The sequence below is a fragment of the Amphiprion ocellaris genome, chromosome 21, assembly GCF_022539595.1.
Source record: "Amphiprion ocellaris isolate individual 3 ecotype Okinawa chromosome 21, ASM2253959v1, whole genome shotgun sequence".
Classification (NCBI taxonomy): domain Eukaryota; kingdom Metazoa; phylum Chordata; class Actinopteri; family Pomacentridae; genus Amphiprion; species Amphiprion ocellaris.
Window position 1 is genome coordinate 58,387 of NC_072786.1, and position 26,651 is coordinate 85,037.

Here is a 26,651-nt window from a genome sequence, read left to right on the forward strand (position 1 = left end):
AATACAGCAACACAAAAATATATAAAATATAATAAACTAAATATAGTGAATAAAAACTATATAAAATATAATTAATTAAACAAAAACAGTGGTCCAAAAATATAGAAAATATAATAAATTAAACTAGTGTTCCAAAAATATAGAAAATATAATAAATTAAACTAAATAGTGTTCCAAAAATATATAAAATATGTCATGACCAAGAATTTTTTTAAGTGAACCAAAAGTTTCTAAAATAAAGTGACTAAAATTTTAAAAATACAGGGACAAAAAATATATTAAATATAAAATCAACAATATATTGACCCTCCTGAAAAATCATGATCCAAAAATATTTCATATTTGTAGAAAACTAAAAATACGGTATACCAAAAATAAAATCAAAATATAATTTAAAAATATAAAAAAATTACTCAGTGGCCCAAAGACATTAAATAGTTAAATAGTTTCGGCCAGAGAAGAATATTACGTGTTTTTTTTTTTTTTTTTAGTGCTCGTTTTTTGTGTCTCTGTGTTCTTTTATTGTCAATTTTATTTCTAAATGTAGAGAGCAGATTTTAGTTGTAATCAAATGGATTTTTTTCTTTAACCTTTGGGCTTTTAAATCAGAAGAGTCCTTAAATACGGTAAATTATATTTCTATATCAGACTGAGATCAGTTGCTGATAAACGTTGATTTTAAATCCTGGCGTTGATGATCAGGTTGTTTACTTCCTGTTAGTTGAAGTCGTCTTTCTTCAGTGTTAATTGATCTCATTGATTATTGATGATGTGATCACTCAGAATAAAGAGCAAACGTGAGAAAATATCAAGTTTCAGCAGCGAAACCTGATCAGCCGACAGTCGGATTAACCACAGAGAGACGCTGCAAATACTGCGTCTACTACTGCATCAAATACTGTATGTAAAACTGCAACCAATAGTGCTTTTAATACTGCAACCAATACTGCAACCAATACTGCGTCTAATACTGCATCAAATGCTGCATCTAATACTGCATCCAATACTGCAACCAATACTGCATCTAATACTGCAATCAATACTGCAACCCATACTGCACCTAATACTGCAACCAATACTGCAATCAATATTGCATCCAACACTGCTTTTAATACTGCAACCAATACTGCATTTAATACTGCAACCAATACTGCATCTAACACCGCATCTAATATTGCAACTAATACTGCAACCAATACTGCATCTAATACTGTAACCAATACTGCGCCTGATATTGCAACCAATACTGCTTTTAATACTGCAACCAATACTACATTTAATACTGCAACCAATACTGCAACCAATACTGCATCTAATACTGCAACCAATACTGCATCTAATACTGCAACCTATACTGTAACCAATACTGCATCTAATACTGCATCAAGTACTGCAAACAATACTGCAACCAATACTGCATCTAATACTGCAACTAATACTGCATCTAATACTGCAACTAATACTGCATCTAATTCTGCGTCCAATACTAACCCCCAATACTAACCCACATTTTATGACTCTGTGGTAGCGTCTGCTATTTTCTATGCAGTGGTCTGCTGGGGAGCAGGGAGCACTGAAAGGGACAGAAAGAGACTAAACAGACTGGTCAGGAGGGCTGGTTCTGTCCTGGACTGTTCCCTGGACTCCATAGAGGAGGTGGGTGAGAGGAGGATGTTGTCAAAGCTCACATCCATCATGGACAATCCCTCTCACCCACTGCATGACACTGTGGGGTCTTTAAGCAGCTCCTTCAGCAGCAGACTGAGACATCCACCCTGCAAGAAAGAGCGCTATCGCAGGTCCTTCATCCCATCTGCTATAAGACTTTACAACATCAGCATCACTGGCTGATGTTAACATAAACTGGACTATATCATTACCACCCCAAACCATAAAATTTGCACTGACATTCTTGCACTGCACATCTCTGCACTTTTAAACTTTATTTTTATTTTTATTTTTTCTGTTAAAAAATTTTGCCACCCTTGTATATATTGTAAATAAAGCTGCTGTAACAATGTAAATTTCCCCTGGAGTGGGGAGAAATAAAGAACTTTATCTTTATCTTTATCTTATCTTATCTTATCTACTGCATCTAATACTGCATCTAATACTCCAACCAATATTGCAACCAATATTGCGACTATTATTGCATCAAATATTGCAACCAATACTGCATCTAATACTGCATCTAATACTGCAACCAATATTGCGTCTAATATTGCATCAAAAACTGCAACCAATACTGCAACTAATACTGATCTCTTTTCTGTGTCTTTGTAATTGTTTGACAGTAAAATATTAAAGATTTCAGTTTTATTTTGTGCAGCTGTGATATTAGCAAACATTAGCTAATGTTAGTAAGTGACTGCTAGACCAGGAAGCACGTTGCTGATTAAATTTGGCAAGTTTGGATTTAATTTATAGGTTTTTAAATCTGATATTTGGAATTTCTGATAGCTAAAATAAAAATAAAAACCACACTGAAATCACTCAGCTGGTGGAAAAATCCTTCATCATCCAGCAGCGATTCTAATGGACGAGCTAATAGACAAGCTAATGGCTAACGGACGAGCTAATAGACAAGCTAACGGCTAACGGACGAGCTAATAGACAAGCTAACGGCTAACGGACGAGCCAACAGACAAGCTAATGCTAACAGCGCAAAAGAACTGGCTAATAGACAAGCTAATGGCTAACGGACGAGCCAATAGACAAACTAACAGTGCTAACGAGCTAACTTTGCTAAAACACTCACTTGACATTGGAGCTGTAGGAGCTGAAGGTGCCAGAGGCCAGAGCTGGAGTTTCATATCCGTTCATGCTGCTTCACAGTGGACAGTCGCTGCAGGAGACACAAACGGTGTTAATTAACACAAACACACAACCAGTGTTAATTAACACAATAAGCACACAACCAGTGTTAAATAACCCAATAAACACACAACCAGTGTTAAATAACACAACAGCTGATATTTTACACCAAAACAGCAGCAGCCACGTTTCAGAAACAGTTTACTGATTTACATTCACACTTAAATCTCATTTTTTTGTGTTAACTGAACAAAAGATGATGATGATCTAAGAACTGGATTTATCTGCAAAGTTTATTTAAAAAAAAAAAAAAACATATCGTGACAGCAAATCTTCAAATTAGGTCAAAGACATAGAGTTCAGCAGCGTTGTTTGTGTTGTTTTTTGTCTTGTTTGTGTTGTTTATGTCTTGTTGGTGTTGTTTGTGTCTTGTTGGTCTTGTTTGTCTTGTTGGCCTTGTTTGTGTCTTGTTGGTCTTGTTTGTCTTGTTGGTGTTGTTTGTGTCTTGTTGGTCTTGTTTGTCTTGTTGGCCTTGTTTGTGTCTTGTTGGTCTTGTTTGTCTTGTTGGTGTTGTTTGTGTCTTGTTGGTCTTGTTTGTGTCTTGTGTTGTTTATGTCTTGTTTGTGTTTTGTTGGTGTTGTTTGCGTCTTGTTGGCATTGTGTCTTGTTGGCGTGGTTTGTGTCTTGGTGTTGTTTGTGTCTTGTTGGTCTTGTTTGTGTCTTGTGTTGTTTATGTCTTGTTTGTGTCTTGTTGGTGTTGTTTGTGTCTTGTTGGTGTTGTGTCTTGTTGGTGTTGTTTGTGTCTTGTTGGCGTGGTTTGTGTCTTGTTGGTGTTGTTTGTGTCTTGTTGGCGTTGTTTGTGTCCTGTGTTGTTTATGTCTTGTTTGTGTCTTGATGGTGTTGTTTGTGTCTTGTTGGCGTTGTTTCTTGTTGGCGTGGTTTGTGTCCTGTGTTGTTTATGTCTTGTTTGTGTCTTGTTGGTGTTGTTTGTGTCTTGTTGGTGTCTTGCTTGTGTTGTTTATGTCTTGTTTGTGTTCCATTGTCCTATTTCAACTCAGTCATGGAGAATCAGTTGTTTTTTTAGGTTTGACAGAATCTGGTGAGAAGAAACTATTTATTTTTGGTAAATTCTTTAAACAAAACATATAAAACAAAGGGATTTTGGTGAATTTTCCACTCAGATCTTTGGAGTGGACAGCTGGTCAGGACCAGAGAGAAGGTGGAAGCTGCCAAGTATCTGAAGGGCATGTTGACCTCCAAGTTCTTAGAGGAACTTCCTGCTGAGTCACTGCTGATACAGATCCCATGTCTCAGAAACAATTAAAGACATCAAAGATCAACTTAGAGAAGCTGCTCATGTCCTGATCAGATATTACAGCGGTTTGAAAATGTCATACCTGATAGTTCTGATGTTAACATTCTTTTACTGGTCCAATAATCTCTAAATACTGCTGACTATCTGGGTTCAGGTCTTTGTGAACCTTCATACAGCCTCATGTAGCCTCATGTAGCATCATGTAGCCTCATGTAGCCTCATGTAGCCTCATGTAGCATCATGTAGCATCATGTAGCCTCATGTAGCCTCATGTAGCCTCATGTAGCTTCATGCAGCCTCATGTAGCATCATGTAGCCTCATGTAGCTTCATGTAGCCTCATGTAGCCTCATGTAGCTTCATGTGGCATCATGTAGCATCATATAGCCTCAAGTAGCCTCATGTAGCCTCATGTAGCTTCATGTAGCATCATGTGGCCTCATGTGGCCTCATGTGGCCTCATGTGGCATCATGTGGCCTCATGTGGCATCATGTGGCCTCATGTGGCATCATGTGGCCTCATGTGGCCTCATGTAGCATCATGTAGCATCATGTAGCCTCAAGTAGCCTCATGTAGCTTCATGTAGCTTCATGTGGCATCATGTGGCATCATGTGGCCTCATGTGGCATCATGTGGCCTCATGTGGCATCATGTGGCATCATGTGGCCTCATTTGGCCTCATGTAGCTTCATGTAGCCTCAAGTGGCCTCAAGTAGCCTCGTGTAGCTTCGTGTAGCATCATGTGGCCTCATGTGGCCTCATGTGGCATCATGTGGCCTCATGTGGCATCATGTGGCCTCATGTGGCATCATGTGGCCTCATGTGGCATCATGTAGCTTCATGTAGCTTCATGTGGCATCATGTGGCCTCATGTGGCATCATGTGGCATCATGTAGCTTCATGTGGCATCATGTGGCCTCATGTGGCCTCATGTGGCATCATGTGGCCTCATGTGGCCTCATGTAGCATCATGTAGCATCATGTGGCCTCATGTGGCCTCATGTAGCATCATGTGGCCTCATGTGGCATCATGTGGCCTCATGTGGCCTCGTGGCATCATGTAGCTTCATGTAGCTTCATGTGGCCTCATGTGGCCTCATGTGGCCTCATGTGGCCTCATGTGGCCTCATGTAGCCTCATGTGGCCTCATGTGGCCTCATGTAGCCTCATGCAGCCACCAGAACATCAAGTCTGTCTCTGCGTCTCATTAACTCTACATTAAAACCTTCCTGAGCAGCAGAAAGCCGGTGGAGGCTGAAATGAAAACTGTGAACACAAAGGAGCCTCCAGCTGATTTATGGGAGTGGAGTAAAGTCTCACCAAGTACAGTGTGTGATTACTTTTCCCAGGACTCCATGTTTTATTCAGCAGGACTCCATTTTAAGCTCCATGACAACAAGACTGCAGACCTCCAGCTGCTGGAGGAATGACCTGCGAGGCCACGAGCAAGGAGGAAAAACCCACAGAGACTCACCAGGAACTGATCAGAGCTGGAAATATAACCACAAATAAACATAAATGCAATAAATATCACCACCAGTAAACATAAACATAATAAATATCACCACGAATAAATATAAATATAATAAATATCACCACCAGTAAACATAAATATAATAAATATCACCACCAGAAAACATAAGACAGAGGTTAATCCTCACATGATTAAGTCTAAAAACCAGAGATCTGAGGAGGACTGAAGTTAATCTGAACATCAGCGACACCTTCACCGATCAATCAGCGTGATCAATCAGTGTGATCAATCAACGAGCAGCAGCCATCAAACACTAGAACAGGGATAATAATGAGAAGAAAAACAAACAAACAAAGGCTAAGATTAAGAAGAGGACTAGGTCATAAAACAAGACAAGAAAGAAACAGAAGATGACAATGAAGTAAACAGCAGAAGAAGAAGGTCATGATGTCATATATGTGGATCAGCTGTAGTTCCTGGTTGTTCCACCAGGTGGAGCCAGAGGAGGCAAAAGCAGAGAGCATTGTGGGAGTTTAGCAGCAATGGACACCATGATAAAGACTAATGAGGAGGTTAATGACCTCATCTTGTCTTGTTTCTGTTCTTTTGTGTCTTGTTTGTCATTTTGTGTTTCATTTATTTTGTTTTATGTCCAACAAGGACTTAAACTTCCCAAAGTAACCAGGGGAACATCTGTTTTAAGGATTGAAAGATGAAGCTGAACCAAACCTCTCAGTCTGTAAGACTGAAGCTTCACTTTAACTGCCTGTTGCCTTCTGTCGTCCAATCACATCCCTCCCCTTCTGGCTCCACCCCCTGCTGTTATTCCAGCTGCTCTCCAGAGACTTGGTGGTTAATGTGAAGTCTGATGAGGTCAAAAGTCGACTGTTGTTCCTGCTGCAGCTCTTTATCGCTGTTTGTTCTGGGAGGAGACAAACTTTAATCTGAAGAGAAACACTGACAGACGGCACACCTTCAGCCCTAGAATCCCACAGAAAAACGATTAAAATCACACCTTCAGCCATAGAAACCCTCAGAAAAACCACTAAAATTACACCTTCAGCCGTAGAAACCCTCAGAAAAACCACCAAAATCACACCTTCAGCTGTAGAAACCCTCAGAAAAACCACTAAAATCACACCTTCAGCCCTAGAAACCCTCAGAAAAACCACTAAAATCACACCTTCAGCCCTAGAAACCCACAGAAAAACCATTAAAATCACACCTTCAGCTGTAGAAACCCTCAGAAAAACCACTAAAATCACACCTTCAGCTGTAGAAACCCTCAGAAAAACCACTAAATCACACCTTCAGCCATAGAAACCCTCAGAAAAACCACTAAAATCACACCTTCAGCCGTAGAAACCCACAGAAAAACCACTAAAATCACACCTTCAGCCGTAGAAACCCTCAGAAAAACCACTAAAATCACACCTTCAGCCCTAGAAACCCTCAGAAAAACCACTAAAATCACACCTTCAGCCCTAGAAACCCTCAGAAAAACCACTAAAATCACATCTTCAGCCCTAGAAACCCTCAGAAAAACCACTAAAATCACACCTTCAGCCCTAGAAACCCACAGAAAAACCACTAAAATCACACCTTCAGCCGTAGAAACCCTCAGAAAAACCACTAAAATCACACCTTCAGCTGTAGAAACCCTCAGAAAAACCACAAAAACTGCTAAAATCATACCTTCATCCCTAGAAACCCACAGAAAAACCATTAAAATCACTAAAATCACACCATTTTTTAGCAGCAAACTGTGAAAACACAAAGAATCAGTGGGTTCTCAACGTTCTGACATCTTGCTTCAAACTTTTTTTTTGTCTGCATTTATTCTCATTGTTTAACGCCACAAAAGAGGTGTCAACATTTTATGAGACTGATGCATATTTTAGTCTTGCAGCCAAATATTTTAATATTTAGTGCATGTGTGTGACCATCACCAGCCCTCCCTGAAAGCTAAGCAGATATTCTTTATTAGAATTCCCTATTATGAGCCAGGGAGGGCAGTGCTACACCTCTTGCTTCAAACTTTACCAACTCCAGCCTAAAATCTCCTGATTTTCATTACAATCTGTTTATTTTTGTTGGAAAAAGTAAAAGAAGCAACCAGAAGGTGAAGAATGGAAGCAAACTGAGATTCTGACGGCAATAAAAGATGATTTCTCGACAAAAACAAGACACAAGAAAACACAAAACAGAGATGGACAGTTTAGACTGAGGAAAATCAGAGATGAATTAATAAACGCAGCAAAAACAGAGAACAGAGGAGCTGGAGATGTTTCTCCATCCAGCATGGAAAAACATCTCCTGCTGATGAGCAGAAGAGAGGGGAAACAGAGATAGAAAAACATCTACAGGATGAGGAGAGAAAACCACTACAAAGGGACTAAAAACAGCAGAAACTGACAGAATAATGTAGATAGATCTATCTACTGTCCCTGTTTTCATGAAGAACTGGTTCCTAACTGGTTCCTGTTTTATCTGACCTCCATTTCCCAGCATGCCTCAGCGACAGCAGGAAGGTGGATTAGGTTTGTGGACTTAAATCTTCTTATCAATCCTCTTTGCTTTCCTCTCAGATGGACGGCTGCTTTGTTTCTGCTCCATCAAACCAGACGCTGGAAAACTGAAACCTCCCAAAAGATGAAAATATCTCACCATTTAGAAATGTTTTAGCTTCAAATGGCTGAAATTAAAATTCTACAAATATAATACATCAGTCAAATGAACAGATTTCTGCTTCCACAGTTTTAAACATCAACAGAATGAACAGTAATGATGGAGCTGGCTATGTTTAAAGCTACGTTAGCCAAAACAAGTTAGTGATAGCCACAACTTTAATCAGCATTAGCCTAAAACCTACTACATTAGCCTAAACAAGCTAATGATAGCCACAACTTTAGCCAAAACATTTAGCTGCTACATTAGCCTAAACAAGCTAATGATAGCCACAACTTTAGCCAAAACATTAAGCTGCTACATTAGCCTAAACAAGCTAATGATAGCCACAACTTTAGCCAAAACATTTAGCTGCTACATTAGCCTAAACAAGCTAATGATAGCCACAACTTTAGCCAAAACATTAAGCTTCCACATTAGCCTAAATGCTTCTACATTAGCCTAAACCAGTGTTTCTCAAATAGTGGGGGGGGCACAGAGGCATGTCAAGGGGGGGCGCGGGAGACTGGGAGGAAAAGGTCCTTCAACGCGGAACTAATTAGCTGAACTATTGTTTTAACGTCGGCCTGTTTTTCGCGGCGTACAACAATACTGAAATTGTGCTGGCCCGTAGACTGTATATGCCATAGATATAAAAAAATATATATATTAATAATAATAATGATCTTCTATATATATCTATGGTATATGCACTGGCCGTTCAGACTCCGAAGTACAGACTCCTGAGAACGGGAGAACGCACCGTTAATGTGCAGTCAGAACACCAGCGTACTTGATCACGTCACATACTCGGCTCATGTCCTCCGATTATTTTTTACCAGCAATGTCAAACATACGGCCTGTGGGCCAAAACCGGCTCACCAGACGGTCCATTTCGGCCCGCGGGACGACTTTACAAATTATAAAAATCACAACAACATTAACTGTAAATTGTAAATTTGTAAAACTGTAAATTTAAAATAATTTCTAGAACTTGACAAGTTGTTCTGATCATGAAGTAAAATACTAGATTGTTCAGTTCCAGAAACCTGTGACTGAATGTTTTGTGTTTTTGTAGATAAACTGTTATCTGGCAGTTACAATGCATGTGTAAATGATGAACTGAGGCATAATAGGCTACTGTTGAAATTGAACTTTTTTTCCTTAAGAAATTTCAGATTCATAATATTTTGTAAAAAGATACTTCATTAAATGTGAACATTTTCAGAATGTACTTTTTTTTAACTAAAACAAAGGGGAAAAGTTGGAGTTTTGGTTATTTATAGGTTATTATGCTGTGATTTTACTCTCGGGGCCCACTGGAGATCAGATTGGGTTTATGTGGTCCCTGGACTAAAATGAGTTTGACACCCCTGATCTTTACTGTGAAAAACAACAAAATGGAATCAGATAAAATAACACAGCCCTGCATATTCATGTTTTCACAGTTTATTTATATATATATATATATATATATATATATATATATATATATATATATATATATATATATATATATATATATATATATATATATATATATATATATACGCACGAAGTTATTGGGGGGGCACGAAAGTTTTTTGTCCTCTGAAGGGGGGCCCGACAGAAAAAATTTGAGAATCACTGGCCTAAACAAACTAATGATAGCCACAACTTTAGCCTTTGGTTTTCTTGGGGCTTTTCTTGTGATTTTTGTTTGTTTTTATAAATTTTTTTAACTAGCCGAGTTTCTTAAAAATATGAGGAGAGGGTTTTTAAAACATTTTTTAAATAATTTACAAAGACGACAAAGTGAGAAAAAAGGTGACAAATTCAACACGTGGGAATAAAAATGGACAAAATTAAAAGTAATGTGGCTAAAACATGCACCTGGATCCTCAGGTGTGTTTCAGGTGTTAAATATTTAAATCCTTCTGACCTCCAGACTCTGAATGGAACTCCAGAAGTGACTCATCTGACAGATTCAGATTAATTATAGATTGATTATAGACTGATTATAGATTATTATTCAGAGTTTGGGATCAACGGATTTATTTAGTGACTTTAAACCGTTGGATATTAAAGTCCAGATAATAAACTCCAGACGTTCTCTGATCCCTGCATGTGAAATAGCTCTTTTACCACGGAAACGCCTCTGTGTCTGTCACACAAACGGCTGTTCGTCGTCGCCAAGGCAACTGACAATCTGCCGCTGCCAGAATCGGATTGGATGAATAATCTCTAATTTATTCCATTAATAATCTATATTTATTTTATTAATAAATTATATTTTATTCTATTAATAATCTACAATTTATTCTATTAATAATCTACAATATTCTATTAATAATCTACATTTATTCTATTAATAAACTATATTTATTCTATTAATAAACTACAATTTATTCTATTAATAATCTATAATTTATTCTATTAATAATCTACATTTATTCTATTAATAATCTATAATTTATTCTATTCATAAACTATAATTTATTCTATTAATAATCTATTAATTCTTCAAGTCAAACTCTGCTCTTTTAAATAAAGTTTTCTGTCTTTTTTTCTGCCTTCCCTTTTGGCACCAACTGTCCTCCATAAACTCGTCTCCATGGAAACGGGTCGAAGCGGGCATCACTGTGGAAACAGATGATGAGTTATGGATTAAGTGATGTCACAGAGAGACGCTGCTGAGAGACGATTGATTATTAATTGATTCTGTATGGAGGCCACAGTAGTCCTTGGGCCAGGACCCAAAATTTCAGATATCGGTACCACCCGAGGTGACCAATTCTTTTTGGTATTTTTAACTAGTTATATGTCTCTAGTTTGCATTTTGATATGACACCCCTTGCAGACTCACAGCTTAATATATGTTATCGCTTGTTTAATGGACATGACCCACAATGAAAGGTGAGGGGTCTGAGGCAAAAGTCCTAACAACATAACAGGACGGAATTCCATAGGATTTTTCCTCATTATGAAAAAGTAAGAAATGCCACATGCTAAACACCATCATCTGTATAATCACTTTACAGCACAGAACAATATTATAACAAACTTGAGACTGAGAAAGATTTCATTGCTATGGTAACAAGATTTACTGTAAGCAGGACGGAACAATAGAATAGCGAAAATTTGACAAACAGATTCAAAGTTAAATTCTATTGAAGTTAAAAAAACAAAGATGAACCATATCTTGTGATTTTTGGTCAGTGTGATACAGCAGATTATAACTTCCAGTTAAACATTCAAAATACCTTTTTAAATAGAGTCAAATCAGCCAAAATTGTGTTGAAGAGTTCAAAATTTAACCCAATTATTACAGACTGCTATCAGAACTGATCAAATGCCAAAAACACTGTTGCAAAGACTGTTTCCATTATTAAGTTGAATTTTCAAATGCTTTTGCAGTTTTTATTCTAATTACATTTTTTTAAATCAATTCCGTCCCGTTGTGCTGCGTGGACGCTTATTCCAAAGTCAAAGGTAATTTTCCGAGAACAGTACATGGTCATAATGAGACAAAAACACAAAATACAGATAGGAGTCATTTCTTCCATGTACCGGTATCATATAAAATAAAGATCATTCAAGTTCATTCAAAGTTAATCCTAGAAAAGGAAAGGATATTACCATAGTTAACTGATCTAATCGAGCTTAATTAACCTTAATTAGAACTGTAAAAGACAACTTACATAACTAGACATCTCAGCACTTTCTGCAAAGGACCTGAAAACAAATGTACACCTACCCACCAATAACTCTTTCTATAGGAAAAAATAAATGAATGCGAATACACAATTATTATCAAATAAGCATGGAAGGATGCATGCATTTGGGTCTGACATTTAATTATTATAATATATACATAATATATTTCTCACAGTTTTATGCGATTGTTGACTTATATTAGATGTGATCTTTGCACACTGTAAGATTTAACCCCCTGAAACCCACGCATTGATGATATTGATGTAAATTTTTTTCCTTTTTAAACAGTTTTAGCTCACCTCTAATCAAGAACACAATGAGACTTTTTCATTTTTTGGATTTTTAAGGATTTTGTGAAAACATTGCAAAATTGTAACAGTGGCTCCTAGTGTATGCAAATATTACCAGTTTATTTTTAACAACGTCCACAGATGATTAGGCATTGATGATTCAATAGTATCAAAATATGTATCTTAAAATGAATTGTATTGATAGGAAATAGTTGAATATGGCACAATAAAATGCAGCTTAATTTAACAAGTCAAAACTGTAATTGCCATCCATGTTAGAATGCACCTCCACACAATAAAAAACTGCAAGAAAATGATGTTATTACAACTTTCATTTTTTTGAACTTGCAAAAGTGGGATTGTATTACATCAGTCCTCTACAATTAGTTCATGTTTACATTTTGGACTTTGCTTGAACATCATAATGATTTCTGGTGGGTGTCTGAGGACTCTCAATTGGTGGATGGCATTCTCCTTAGTGTCTCCTTATATGTGAAACTGTTTGTGTTTCACAGATCAAAAAACTGCTTCCTTCAAATCATATTATAACAAATCATACTGCAGTTGATGTATGTACCTGTTAATATACTGTTAATCCTATACAAAATTAATCGAGTTAACCTTTAACCTTAAACTCATAACCGATATATATATATATATATATATATATATATATATATATATATATATATATATATATATATATATATATATATATATATATATATATATATATATATATATATATATACACAGCATAGAGACTGTATATTTATTATATAGATGGTACAGTTGATAAATATACTCATGACCCAGTGATGGGGCCTTCTGTGTGAATAAGTAGCACCCAGTAAAGCCCAGTGTTGCATTTTTGCGTCATTGAAAGAAATCCCTAAACATCACTTGTACAGTTGAAGACAAAATTATTAGGCCAGCTATGAAATTTAAGGTTTGGGGTTTTTTTTGTGCTGTTTAACAGGTCAAGGAATTTTTAACACAGCTTTTCCAAACATCCTAGTTTTATTTTTAGATGCTTGCATTATTTTACTTTGCTCAAAAAAAACTAAATTATACAACAAAAACCAAAAACTACCAGGGTCAAAATTATTAGCCCTCTGAAGAACTGACCTTTTTATTGAGCCAAAACACAAACTACTGTTGTGCAATCATGTGCAAAGCACTTGGGAATTTTTTGGGAAAAATCAAAAATTTCATAGGGGAGCTAATAATTCTGTCTTCAACTGTATACTTGTCTTCAACTGTATTATACTTTTAAAAAATAATTTGAGTTGTGTATCACTAAACATCTTTAAGGATGAAGAAAAAAAATACTACAGGTCAAATACTTACTTGGAAAATTATTGAAATTGTTCCAGAAGAGAGAGCTCTGGGGTCAGTGGAAGACATGTTTACAGTATTAATATTCTCCTGCCAAAAATATTTATTTGTTTTGCAGTTCAGAGCGTGGGGTGCTGGGAAATGTAGTGTTTGTCTACATTCAGTCAGATATAGGTACAGCTAGACAGCCTTAAAAAATGTTGCAATTTTACAACTGTGGGCCTCAGAGATTGCAATAGAGCGGTTATGGTGAATGTGACAGTTTCACAACTAAGTGATAAAGCTGCCAGTGTGGAAAAGCTCTGACATCCTGATGTAGTGACATTAACCCAACGCACATTTTAGTAACACTTAGGTTTGGTCACCTGAGCTGGTAAAAATATCTGGTCTGGCCCATGGACTACAGAGACCTGAACCCAGCAGAGACCTGAACCCAGCACAGACCTGAACCCAGCACAGACCTGAACCCAGCAGAGACCTGAACCCAGCAGAGACCTGAACCCTGCAGAGACCAGAACCCTGCAGAGACCTGAACCCAGCAGAGACCTGAACCCAGCACAGACCTGAACCCAGCACAGACCTGAACCCAGCACAGACCTGAACCCAGCAGAGACCTGAACCCAGCAGAGACCTGAACCCTGCAGAGACCAGAACCCTGCAGAGACCTGAACCCAGCAGAGACCTGAACCCAGCAGAGAACTGAACCCAGCACAGACCTGAACCAGAACCCAGCAGAGACCAGAACCCAGCAGAGACCTGAACCCAGCAGAGACCAGAACCCTGCAGAGACCTGAACCCTGCAGAGACCAGAACCCTGCAGAGACCTGAACCCAGCAGAGAACTGAACCCAGCAGAGACCTGAACCCTGCAGAGACCTGAACCCAGCACAGACCTGAACCCAGCAGAGACCTGAACCCAGCAGAGACCTGAACCCAGCACAGACCTGAACCAGAACCCAGCAGAGACCAGAACCCAGCAGAGACCTGAACCCAGCAGAGACCAGAACCCTGCAGAGACCTGAACCCAGCAGAGACCTGAACCCAGCAGAGACCTGAACCCAGCACAGACCTGAACCCAGCAGAGACCTGAACCCAGCACAGACCTGAACCCTGCAGAGACCTGAACCCAGCAGAGACCTGAACCCAGCAGAGACCTGAACCCTGCAGAGACCTGAACCAGAACCCAGCAGAGACCAGAACCCAGCAGAGACCTGAACCCAGCAGAGACCTGAACCCAGCACAGACCTGAACCCAGCAGAGACCTGAACCCAGCACAGACCTGAACCCTGCAAAGACCTGAACCGAGCAGAGACCTGAACCAGAACCCAGCAGAGACCAGAACCGAGCAGAGACCTGAACCCAGCAGAGACCTGAACCCAGCAGAGACCTGAACCCAGCAGAGACCTGAACCCTGCAGAGACCTGAACCCAGCACAGACCTGAACCCAGCAGAGACCTGAACCCAGCACAGACCTGAACCCAGCACAGACCTGAACCAGAACCCAGCAGAGACCAGAACCCAGCAGAGACCTGAACCCAGCAGAGACCTGAACCCTGCAGAGACCTGAACCCAGCAGAGACCTGAACCCAGCAGAGACCTGAACCCAGCACAGACCTGAACCCAGCACAGACCTGAACCCAGCAGAGACCTGAACCCAGCAGAGACCTGAACCAGAACCCAGCAGAGACCAGAACCCAGCAGAGACCAGAACCCAGCAGAGACCTGAACCCAGCACAGACCTGAACCCAGCACAGACCTGAACCCTGCAGAGACCTGAACCCAGGAGAGACCTGAACCAGAACCCAGCAGAGACCTGAACCCAGCAGAGACCTGAACCCAGCAGAGACCTGAACCCTGCAGAGACCAGAACCCTGCAGAGACCTGAACCCAGCACAGACCTGAACCCAGCACAGACCTGAACCCAGCAGAGACCTGAACCCAGCACAGACCTGAACCCAGCACAGACCTGAACCCAGCAGAGACCTGAACCCAGCACAGACCTGAACCCAGCAGAGACCTGAACCCAGCACAGACCTGAACCCTGCAGAGACCTGAACCCAGCAGAGACCTGAACCAGAACCCAGCAGAGACCAGAACCCAGCAGAGACCTGAACCCAGCAGAGACCTGAACCCTGCAGAGACCAGAACCCTGCAGAGACCTGAACCCAGCACAGACCTGAACCCAGCACAGACCTGAACCCAGCACAGACCTGAACCCTGCAGAGACCTGAACCCAGCAGAGACCTGAACCAGAACCCAGCAGAGACCAGAACCCAGCAGAGTCCTGAACCCAGCAGAGACCTGAACCCTGCAGAGACCAGAACCCTGCAGAGACCTGAACACAGCACAGACCTGAACCCAGCACAGACCTGAACCCAGCAGAGACCTGAACCCTGCAGAGACCTGAACCCAGCACAGACCTGAACCCAGCAGAGACCTGAACCCAGCACAGACCTGAACCCTGCAGAGACCTGAACCCAGCAGAGACCTGAACCTTGCAGAGACCTGAACCCAGCAGAGACCTGAACCAGAACCCAGCAGAGACCACAACCCAGCAGAGACCTGAACCCAGCAGAGACCTGAACCCTGCAGAGACCTGAACCCTGCAGTGACCTGAACCCAGCACAGACCAGAACCCTGCAGAGACCTGAACCCTGCAGAGACCTGAACCCAGCAGAGACCAGAACCCTGCAGAGACCTGAACCCAGCACAGACCAGAACCCAGCACAGACCAGAACCCAGCACAGACCAGAACCCAGCAGAGACCTGAACCCAGCAGAGACCTGAACCCAGCAGAGACCTGAACCCTGCAGAAGCCTGAACCCTGCAGAGACCTGAACCAGAACCAGAACCCAGCAGAGACCTGAACCCAGCAGAGACCTGAACCCTGCAGAGACCTGAACCCTGCAGAGACCAGAACCCTGCAGAGACCTGAACCCAGCAGAGACCAGAACCCAGCACAGACCAGAACCCAGCACAGACCAGAACCCAGCAGAGACCTGAACCCTGCAGAGACCTGAACCCAGCAGAGACCTGAACCCAGCAGAGATCTGAACCCTGCAGAGACCTGAACCAGAACCAGAACCCAGCAGAGACCTGAACCAGAACCAGAACCCAGCAGAGACCTGAACCCAGCAGAGACCTGAACCCAGCAGAGACCAGAGCCCAGCAGAGACCTGAACCAGAACCCAGCAGAGACCAGAACCCAGCAGAGACCTGAACCCAGCAGAGGCCTGAACCCAGCAGAGGCCTGAACCAGAACCAGAAGCCAGCAGAGACCTGAACCAGAACCAGAACCCAGCAGAGACCTGAACCCAGCAGAGACCTGAACCAGAACCCAGTAGAGACCTGAACCCAGCAGAGACCTGAACCAGAACCCAGAAGAGACCTGAACCAGAACCAGAACCCTGCAGAGACCTGAACCCAGCAGAGACCTGAACCAGAACCCAGCAGAGACCAGAACCCAGCAGAGACCTGAACCAGAACCCAGCAGAGACCTGAACAAGAACCAGAACCCAGCAGAGACCAGAACCCAGCAAAGACCTGAACCAGAACCCAGAAGAGACCTGAACCAGAACCAGAACCCTGCAGAGACCTGAACCCAGCAGAGACCTGAACCAGAACCCAGCAGAGACCAGAACCCAGCAGAGACCTGAACCAGAACCAGAACTCAGCAGAGACCTGAACCCAGCAGAGACCTGAACCAGAACCCTGCAGAGACCTGAACCCAGCAGAGACCTGAACAAGATCCCAGCAGAGACCTGAACCCAGCAGAGACCAGAACCCAGCAGAGACCAGAACCAGAACCCAGCAGAGACCAGAACCCAGCAGAGACCTGAACCCAGGACAGATCTCCAGAGGTCAGGAGGTTGTTTTTGTTGCATTTCATTTTTTCTGATCTTATTTTTCTTGTTATTTTAAGTTTTTTATTCTGTGAATTTTTAATATTTTTCCTGACAGAATTTTTATTTAATTTATTTATCTTATTTATTGACATATATTTTGTTGTTTCTTGTGATATTTTTGTTAAACTTTTAAATGTATGTGATATTTTAAACTTTCTTTGGTAATTTTTTTTGTCCTCCAAGAGTATTTTTTTTTTTAATAAAAAACTAAGTTCTAGTGTTAATTTTCTAAAGACGTGCAACTGATCGATGAAAACTAAAAGTTAAGATAGAACAGATAAAATCAGTCGGTTAGTAAGAAAATAGAAATAAATTCACTTTGTCTTTGGCAGCTAAGCTAGGCTAACAGTTTCCTCTGCTCCCAGTCTTTATGCTAAGCTAGGCTAACAGGTCCTGACATGGTGACATCATTCCGTCGATGCTGCAGAAAGTTTCCATCAGACCTGATTCCTGGTTCTACCTGCAGAACACCTGAACTAAAAATAAACCGCTAATCCTCCAAGTGCTGAATGTTCAGTTAGAGGGTGAGAGACAAATACTACACGGTACTACATAACAGTAATAGTACCACAGAAATACCTCCATAGTCCTGCATACTAGTAAATACTACTGAAATACTACATAGTACTGCATACCAGTAATATACTACAGAAATACCTCCATAGTACTGAGATACTGTGTCAAAGGGACACAAATACTACAGAGTACTACAGTAGCATTACTACAGTAGTATTACTGTAAAAGCAGCTGAACTAAAGTTAATTTCCAGTTTTCTCGCCATGAATATGAATCTGGAACAGGAACTCTCTAAATGAACTTGGAGTTATTTTCAGCCTCAACATTGGACGGTTTGTTCCGATGATCTGCTGATGATCAGGGTTTGATTTGTGCCTCCAGACAGAAGCTGAATAACGCGGTGAACTCTGCAGAGCATCGAGCGACACAGATACTCAGGAACCATCAGGATCCGGCAGGAACCATCAGGAACCAGCAGGAACCATCAGGAACCAGCAGGAACCATCAGAAACCGGCAGGAACCAGCAGGAACCATCAGGAACCATCAGGATCCGTCAGGATCCAGCAGGAACCAGCAGGACCCAGCAGGACCCGACAGGAACCAGCAGGAACCAGCAGGAACCAGCAGGAACCATCAGAAACCGGCAGGAACCAGCAGGAACCATCAGGAACCATCAGGATCCGGCAGGAACCATCAGGAACCATCAGGAAACGGCAGGAACCGGCAGGAACCATCAGGAACCAGGATTCAGTTACCGATCAGAACTCAGTGTAACTGAACAGCAGGAGCTAAAGCTATAACATCATCTAAATGTTCCTCCAGCCTCCAGACATGGAACCATCAGGAGCCATCAGGGACCATCTGATGGTTTATTTGTCTTTCATCATGGTTTAATGGCTGATATCCAGTTCGTCTCCTAACAGTTAAATGTTGCTGAACTCACTGATCTGCAGCAGAAACAATGAAATAAACAGATTGTTGATGTTTTTAATGTCTGAGGTTCATTCAAGACGTCTGAATCATCAACCTTCTGCTCCGTATCGATCAATAATAGGTATTGATCGGCTCAGCTTCTTCTTCCATGTTTTCTGTGTTGTTTTCTAACCTTTTTCTCAGCAGTAGAAGCTAGATATTTAGCTAGCTGTTACTGCTGACCAAGAGGACAAACTGACTGATGGAAAACAGTCCAAAGAATTAGTCTGATCCTGATAATATGAGCTGGAGGGAGACATTCAATCAAGGCTGACAATGGGATGAAAAGATGGAAAATAGAAGAGAGGACATAGCTTTGCTCTACACATTCTGTAGGAACACTGTTGGATGATGGAAACAACAGAAACAAGACAAAAGCTGTCCACAACATCTACAGGTAACTAACAAACCACATGTCTGCAACATCATCAGGTAATGAATAGTGCACCTGTGTAAAAGATTCACAGGTAAAAAAAGTTGTGCAAACCTGTCTGCTGCATTTCCAGGTAATAAGTGGAGTGTACCCATCTAAACCATCTTCAGGTAATAACCAGAACGTACCTGTGTGAAACCTCTACAGGTAACCAACGGAGAGCACCTGTCTGGAGCATTTACAGGTAATAAACTAAGAGGAAACCTGTCTGAAATGTCGACAGGTAACAGCATACCATCTACAACATCCACAGGTAGTAAACAGAGCGTACCTGTCTGCAGGTCCACAGGTGATGAAGCCGCTCTGACTCAGATTAGATTCTGGTCTCAGCAGCAGGTCGACTTTAAGCTGTTAATTAATGATGGACAGGTGGGGGAGGGTCAGGGGGCGGGGCTTACAGACCAGCTGACAGATAGGGAGGAACCACTGAGCTGACTGAAAGCTCATCAACAGTTGATAGTCACACTAAGTAAACAACAACTGTTGTTTCTATTATTCAGTGTTTGACTCCTGACTCGTTCCGCAGCATTCAGAAACCTCCGATAAAAACGTTTGTCTGGATCAGTAATAATCTGAAGAGACGTGTGGAAACGATTCTTCATACGATTTTTATGAAATTCGTTAAAAACGGCAATAAAAATCTCCATAGAAATGAACAGGAAGTCGATTGGACAACTGGTTCTAACTGGGTTTATCTGGTTTTAACTGGTTCTAACAGACCAACATCCACCAGCCAGAGTCTTTAGTGGTTCCTTATCTGTCGAGTTGAATTTCAAAATAAGAGTCTCTCCAGGTAACAGAGGTTTTAGGATCAGCTGCATGTAGTTGTTTTATTCTTTAAACAGGAAGTAGATGTAACAAGGCTAGAGGAAGGAAGTTCATTATGTGGGCTTTTCAAAATAAAGGCCCATAGTGAGCTAAAAAAACCAACAGGATGTATCGAGGTAAACTGCACTATCAAAATAAAAGTTAGAGACTTACAAATGTGCAGACTTTTCAAAATAAATGTCTATACATCATACCGTATATATAATATAAAATAATATACCAGAATTTGCTTTTAAATGTTGTTCCACTGAATGAAAAATGAAAATATTTTACAGATTTATGAAGTTGGTTTTCCTGGAAATTATTTAACAGAATAAAAGCCTGAAAAGTTCGACTGAAGCTGAAATTAAAGAATTAATTAATCAAGAATATTTAATATTTAAAAGCTGGAACTTTTCAGGAAAAAAGATTAATAATAGAGAAAAAAAACATAATATTAAACTAAATTATCAAGTTTCTAAGAATAATATAAGAAACTCTGTTAATTAAAATTAGGATTTTATTACAATAATAATAATTTATTATTATTGTTATTATTATTATTATTATTATTATTATTGAATTGTTGTAGAAAACTTTAGAGGAACTAAGCTGGAATTCTACGACAAATGTTTCAAAAGATTTTCTGAAAAAAATCCTGGATTTCTCCAACAATCACTTAAAAATAAAAATAAAATATTGCAAAGAAGACACTGAAGTTCTACTGCGATGAGGAAAAACTGATTTTACAGTAAAGACGCTGATTTTATTGTGGAAACGGCTTTATTAAACATGATCTATTTTCCTGTTTCCATGAATCATCAGCTGGAACCAATAAAACGCTGTGTCATTGTTGGACCTGAAACCCAGAAAACACCGAGTCATTTTTACCAGATTCAGGAAAAGCAGCAGAACTCAGATCAGAGGAGTAACAGGATAAGTTAATCTGAGCTCGACTGCTTCAGAGGCTTTTATTCTGAATGTCAATAAAACTATAAACTCTGATTAGAGCAGAACGAGACTTCATCAGTAATTTTGAGGTTTTAATTGTTATTTTACATATTTTTGGGGGTTATTTGCATCTTTTCAGCATCTTTTAGTGTCAATCTGCATTTTTCTGTGTTGTTTTATCATGTTTAAACATTTTCTGTTGTGCATTTTTGTTGTAATTTTGCATGATTTTGTCACCTTTTGGTATTTTTTGTCATGTTTGTGTCATAATTTTGGATCTTTATCGTTTTTTGTTGTTATTTAGTCTTTTTGTTGCATTTCCTGTCATCATTTTAACCTTTCTCTTGTCTGTGCATCATACTTTAGATCCTCACTAAATGAATCTTTATATTTGATGTTTATAAGATGATGTCATCACAGTGATGTCACAGTGATGTCACTAATCGCCTCACCATCAGCGTCTCGGTTAAATAAAATGAAATGGCAGACTTCGCCGTGAAACTGGACTCCTGATCCTCCACAGTTTCCTGTTTCCATCCAACACGCCGACCGCAGCGACACCTGCCAGGTACGGTTACATCACCGTCGCCACGGCAACCACACACACAAAAACTGCAGGGAGACACCTGGATACACTTGGACACGGTAACCAAGCCACATTTAACACACAAACATCTCATAAATCCTAAAAATATCTTCTATCATTATTTAAAGAGCAGATTTTACTGTTTTATTTTGAAGTTTCTCTCAAACAGTGAACATCCTGTTCCATATGATTCAGGATTTTTTCTATAAACAATATTAAGAGTTTATTTGGTTGAAGACACAAAACAACAACAAAGAGAAACAAAACAACCACAAAGACTCTAACTAGAGGAGCATGTCGGCAGCAGCTGTAATGTTGATGTTAAACCAGATTTAAGCAGTGAGTCATTATTTTCTGGAAGGTTTGTCGTCGTATTTTCAGACCAAAGTTGCTTTTGTTGAACTCTGCAGATGTTTGAGCTCCACTAGAGACTCTGAATGTTTCCTGCATCGCTGCTGATAAACATCTGAATCAAAGGGTCGGCTGAGAAACTTCCAGAAATAGCCGTCAGGCCTCCAGAGGTCGACGGCCGACCGCCAGTTTCCCACGACTGGAAATAAAAACTGATCCAGGAGCAGCTGGAGGCTTTAATCTGACTCAAACTACACAAAGATCAAAGTTCTTCATCAGACCTTCAGCTCGACTCAAACACCTGACAGGTAAAAACAGGAAGTAGAGGAGTTGATATCAGAGATTAGAGACAGAAACAGCTGAACTCTGGTCTAAACAATAACAACAACAACAACAACAGCTGGATGACACAAACTAAACACACTGACGAACATGAAGAAAAAACATCATTAATCACAGAAATAATCTCTTTTATGGTTAAAACAGAAACAACCACAAAGAGACACAAAAACACAAAGAGACACAAAACAACCACAAAGACACAAAATGACCACAAAGATAAAAAATGACCACAAAGAGACGCAAAACAACCACAAAAACATGTAAAACAACTTCAAAATGATGCAAACCTTCTAAAAGAGACGCCAACTGACTGCATAAACACAAATTGTCCACAAAAAATAGCAACCGATGCACAAAACGATCAAAGAGACACAAAGTCATCAGAAAAACTCTTTAAAAAGTTCAAAAATCACAACTGAGCAGCAAAAACGACAACAAACACAAAACTACATCAGAGACAACATTGGTCCATAAACAAAGTGTCTCTGTGTGATGATGGACCGACCAACACACACCTGCCATGAGCCTGAGGGTCACCTGTTCAGGTCTATCAGGGGTCACAGAGGTGAACCTTCACCTGTGTGACCTCATGTGTTCATGTCCAACCTCTGCCTGGCAACCAGCCCTGGAGGCCAAACAAACCGACCCTCAGGCCGGACCGACGCCTGGAGCCCGAATAGTCTCAGCTCACCTGTCGGCCTCGGAGCTCCGGAGGCTCCTGAACGTCCTCCAGGTGGATCCAGGTGTTTTTATTCCACCTTCATCTACAGCCAAACTCCATTCAAGATTCTGGCGATTTAAGCAGAACTTGGACCTTCTCCAGGACCCGGACAGGACCCGGACCTGAGCGGGTCTCTGGGGCGGCTTCAGGTGATTTCATTGATTTCAGCCTGAAAATAATCTACTTCCGGTTCTTCGTTTCAAATAAAGCCGGTAATTAATCCGGTTTGTGTCACACCAGTTGATCATCAACGTTCTCCAGGAAACACGAGCTGCAGATAAAGTTTAATTTAAATTAAGAGGAAACGTTTCGGTGTTTATTGTTTCAGCCGAATTAAAGCTGTGACTCTAAAGATTCGATAGATTTAAGGTTTTCCGTTTTATCCGGTTTAGAACGGCTGCCGGTGGATTTCATCTGGTTCTCCAGACGTATTCTGGTGTCGCCGCTCCACCGGATCAAGTTGCTCCGGTTCGCATTTACATCTTCAGCTGCGACTCCAAGCGGCTGATCACAACGACAAATAAGTATCGATTACTTCCCGATCAGGGCGGCTGACTGATCTGAAACGCTCCGGTTCTTGTCTCCGGGCGGAGCGGAGCAGCGGAGCCCCCGCAGCAGGTGATCAAAGCGGCTTCACTCACCTGCAGCCGCCGCTTCATCAACGGTCCTCCGGTTACACCAACATGGCTCCGACCAGCGGCCCCTCTTCAACCTTAGACCCGACGCTCGGAGCTCCTGCTCGAATGCAGCTACTTCAGCGGCTCGGTACTAATGAACCCACTAGACCGATTTAACGGCAGAAGGCTTGAGGGAGGAGGAGCCCTGAGTACTGACTGACAGGAGCAGAACTACAACCTCAGTACTGACTGACAGGAGCAAAGTTACACCCTCAGTACTGACTGAGAGGAGCAAAATTACAACCTCAGTACTGACTGAGAGGAGCAGAATTACACCCCCAGTACTAACAGGAGCGGTTAAGCTCTCAGTACTGACTGAGAGGAGCAGAGTTACACCCTCAGTACTGACTGACAGTAGGAGATTTGTACCCCCAGTACTGACTGACAGGTGCAGTGTTACACCCTCAGTACTGACTGACAGGATCAGAGTTCCACCCTCAGGATTGACTGCCAAGAGCAGTTACAACAGTGGTTCTCAAATTTTTTCTGTCGGGCCCCCCTTCGGGGGACAAAAAACTTTCGTGCCCCCCCAATAACTTTGTGCGTATATATATATATATATATATATATATATATATATATATATATATATATATATATATACATAAAAATCTGTGAAAACATGAATATGCAGGGCTGTGCTATTTTATCTGATTCCATTTTGTTGTTTTTCACAGTAAAGATCAGGGGTGTCAAACTCATTTTAGTCCAGGGACCACATAAACCCAATCTGATCTCCAGTGGGCCCCACCAGTAAAATCACAGCATAATAACCTATAAATAACCAAAACTCCAACTTTTCCCCTTTGTTTTAGTTAAAAAAAAGTACATTCTGAAAATATTCACATTAATGAACTATCTTTTTACAAAATATTATGAATCTGAAATTTCTTAAGGAAAACAAGTTCAGTTTCAACAGTAGCCTATTATGCCTCAGTTCATCATTTACACATGCATTGTAACTGCCAGATAACAGTTTATCTACAAAAACACAAAACATTCAGTCACAGGTTTCTGGAACTGAACAATCTAGTATTTTACTTCATGATCAGAACAACTTGTCAAGTTCTAGAAATTATTTTAAATTTACAGCTTTACAGATTTACAATTTACAGTTAATGTTGTAATTTTTATCATTTGTAAAGTTGGCCCGCGGGCCGAAATGGACCGTCTGGTGGGCCGGTTTTGGCCCACAGGCCGTATGTTTGACATTGCTGGTAAAAAATAATCGGAGGACATGAGCCGAGTATGTGACGTGATCAAGTACGCTGGTGTTCTGACTGCACATTAACGATACGTTCTCCCGTTCTCAGGAGTCTGTACTTCGGAGTCTGAACGGCCAGTGCATATACCATAGATATATATACAAGATCATTATTATTAATATTTTTTTATATCTATGGCATATACAGTCTATGGGCCAGCACAATTTCAGTATTGTTGTACGTCGCGAAAAACAGGCTGACGTTAAAACAATAGTTCAGCTAATTAGTTCCGTGTTGAAGGATCTTTTCCTCCCAGTCGCCCGTGGTTCCCCGACATGTCTCTGCGCCCCCCTAGGGGGGCGCGCCCCACTATTTGTGAAACACTGAGTTACAACCTCAGTACTGACTAATAGTAGCTGAGTTACACCCTCAGTACTGACTGACAGGAGCTGTGTTACACCCTCAGTACTGACTGACAGGCACAAATAGATAATCCTGGGTGTTGTCTGGCAGGTTGAAACCCTAATCATGACTGACTGGAGTACAACAGCCCATGAGTGTTGACTTACAAGAGTACATTCCTTGAGTACTGACTTGCAGGTACATTGTTGTCCTGACATGGGAGTCTGAAACCCTGACTCTTGACTCGTGGGAGCATAAATTACCCTGTGTAGTTACTTCCCTGGGTATTGACTGACAGGTATTCAGGATTGATTTCCCTGATTGGTTATTTCCAGGTGTGTCCGTGAGCAATGACTGATAGGACTTTAGATCCTGAACTTACTTTACTGTTACTGACCAGGTTGTTGATGTCTGGTATGTTGTGACCCTGGTTAATGACTGACAGGTTATAAACCTTGATGACTAACAGGATGATTACCTAACAAGGGTTTTCCCTGCGTCATAACTGATAGGAATCTGCCCTGAATAATGACTGATATAGTTACACCTCGCCCCTGAGTGCTGACTGGAAGGAAGTTTACCTAATTTTATCAGCAGGCTTTTTCCCCTGAGTATTGACTGACAGGACATGTCATGAAGATGTGTTTTTGACCTGTATATTTAACCCTGTGTCGACTGGCAGGTAGCTACTCACCTTCAGTGGCCACAGAACAGTTGATCTCTGAATCAATAAAGTTTGGTCACATGATGTGTTCTGTTTGTTTTCTGTGTTTAACCAGGAAGGTCCTGAGATTAAAATGTTTATTTAAAGAGAAACCAGCCAAAAAGGCAAGAAGTTATAAAGTCACACAAAAAACACTTAAAATAATAAATAAAAAGTAAGGTTTTAAAGTACAAGAAAGCTTGATATTGATCCAGTCTGTATTTATGCTTATAATTTATATTTAATATCAGTCTTTCTTAATTTCATACTTTTCACATCACGCCACAAAAACTAAATATTTAAATTCATTTCATCATAAGAAGAGCAAGAAAAAAAGACTAAAAATGATGAAATATTTTAGTACCAGGTACAAGAATGAAGGAGGATCGTTGCTAAAACCTTCCAGTCAACAAACAGGAAGTTAAACAACAAAAAATCAGTTTCTCAGTGTAACAGCGCCTCCTGCTGGAATTCTGCTGCAGCAAC

General features: G+C 40.7%; 1 protein-coding gene across 7 annotated transcripts in view; it reads right to left on the reverse strand.

Annotated features, from left to right (window-relative positions):
• eps8a (epidermal growth factor receptor pathway substrate 8a) overlaps positions 1-23,989 on the reverse strand; it is a 75,938-nt gene extending 51,949 nt beyond the window's left edge. Inside the window, exons 1-3 of one of the 7 annotated variants that reach the window (XM_055006451.1) lie at positions 23,820-23,984; positions 5,450-5,619; positions 2,759-2,845 (exon numbers count right to left, since the gene is read on the reverse strand). In XM_055006451.1, the coding sequence (XP_054862426.1) occupies positions 2,759-2,823 (65 nt within the window). In that variant the 5' untranslated portion in view covers positions 2,824-2,845; positions 5,450-5,619; positions 23,820-23,984. Of the gene's footprint in view, positions 1-2,758; positions 2,846-5,449; positions 5,620-23,819 lie in introns of all 7 variants that reach the window. The other 6 variants (XM_055006452.1, XM_055006455.1, XM_055006456.1 and 3 more) reach the window with 6 other exon arrangements.
• Positions 23,990-26,651: the final 2,662 nt, after the last annotated feature.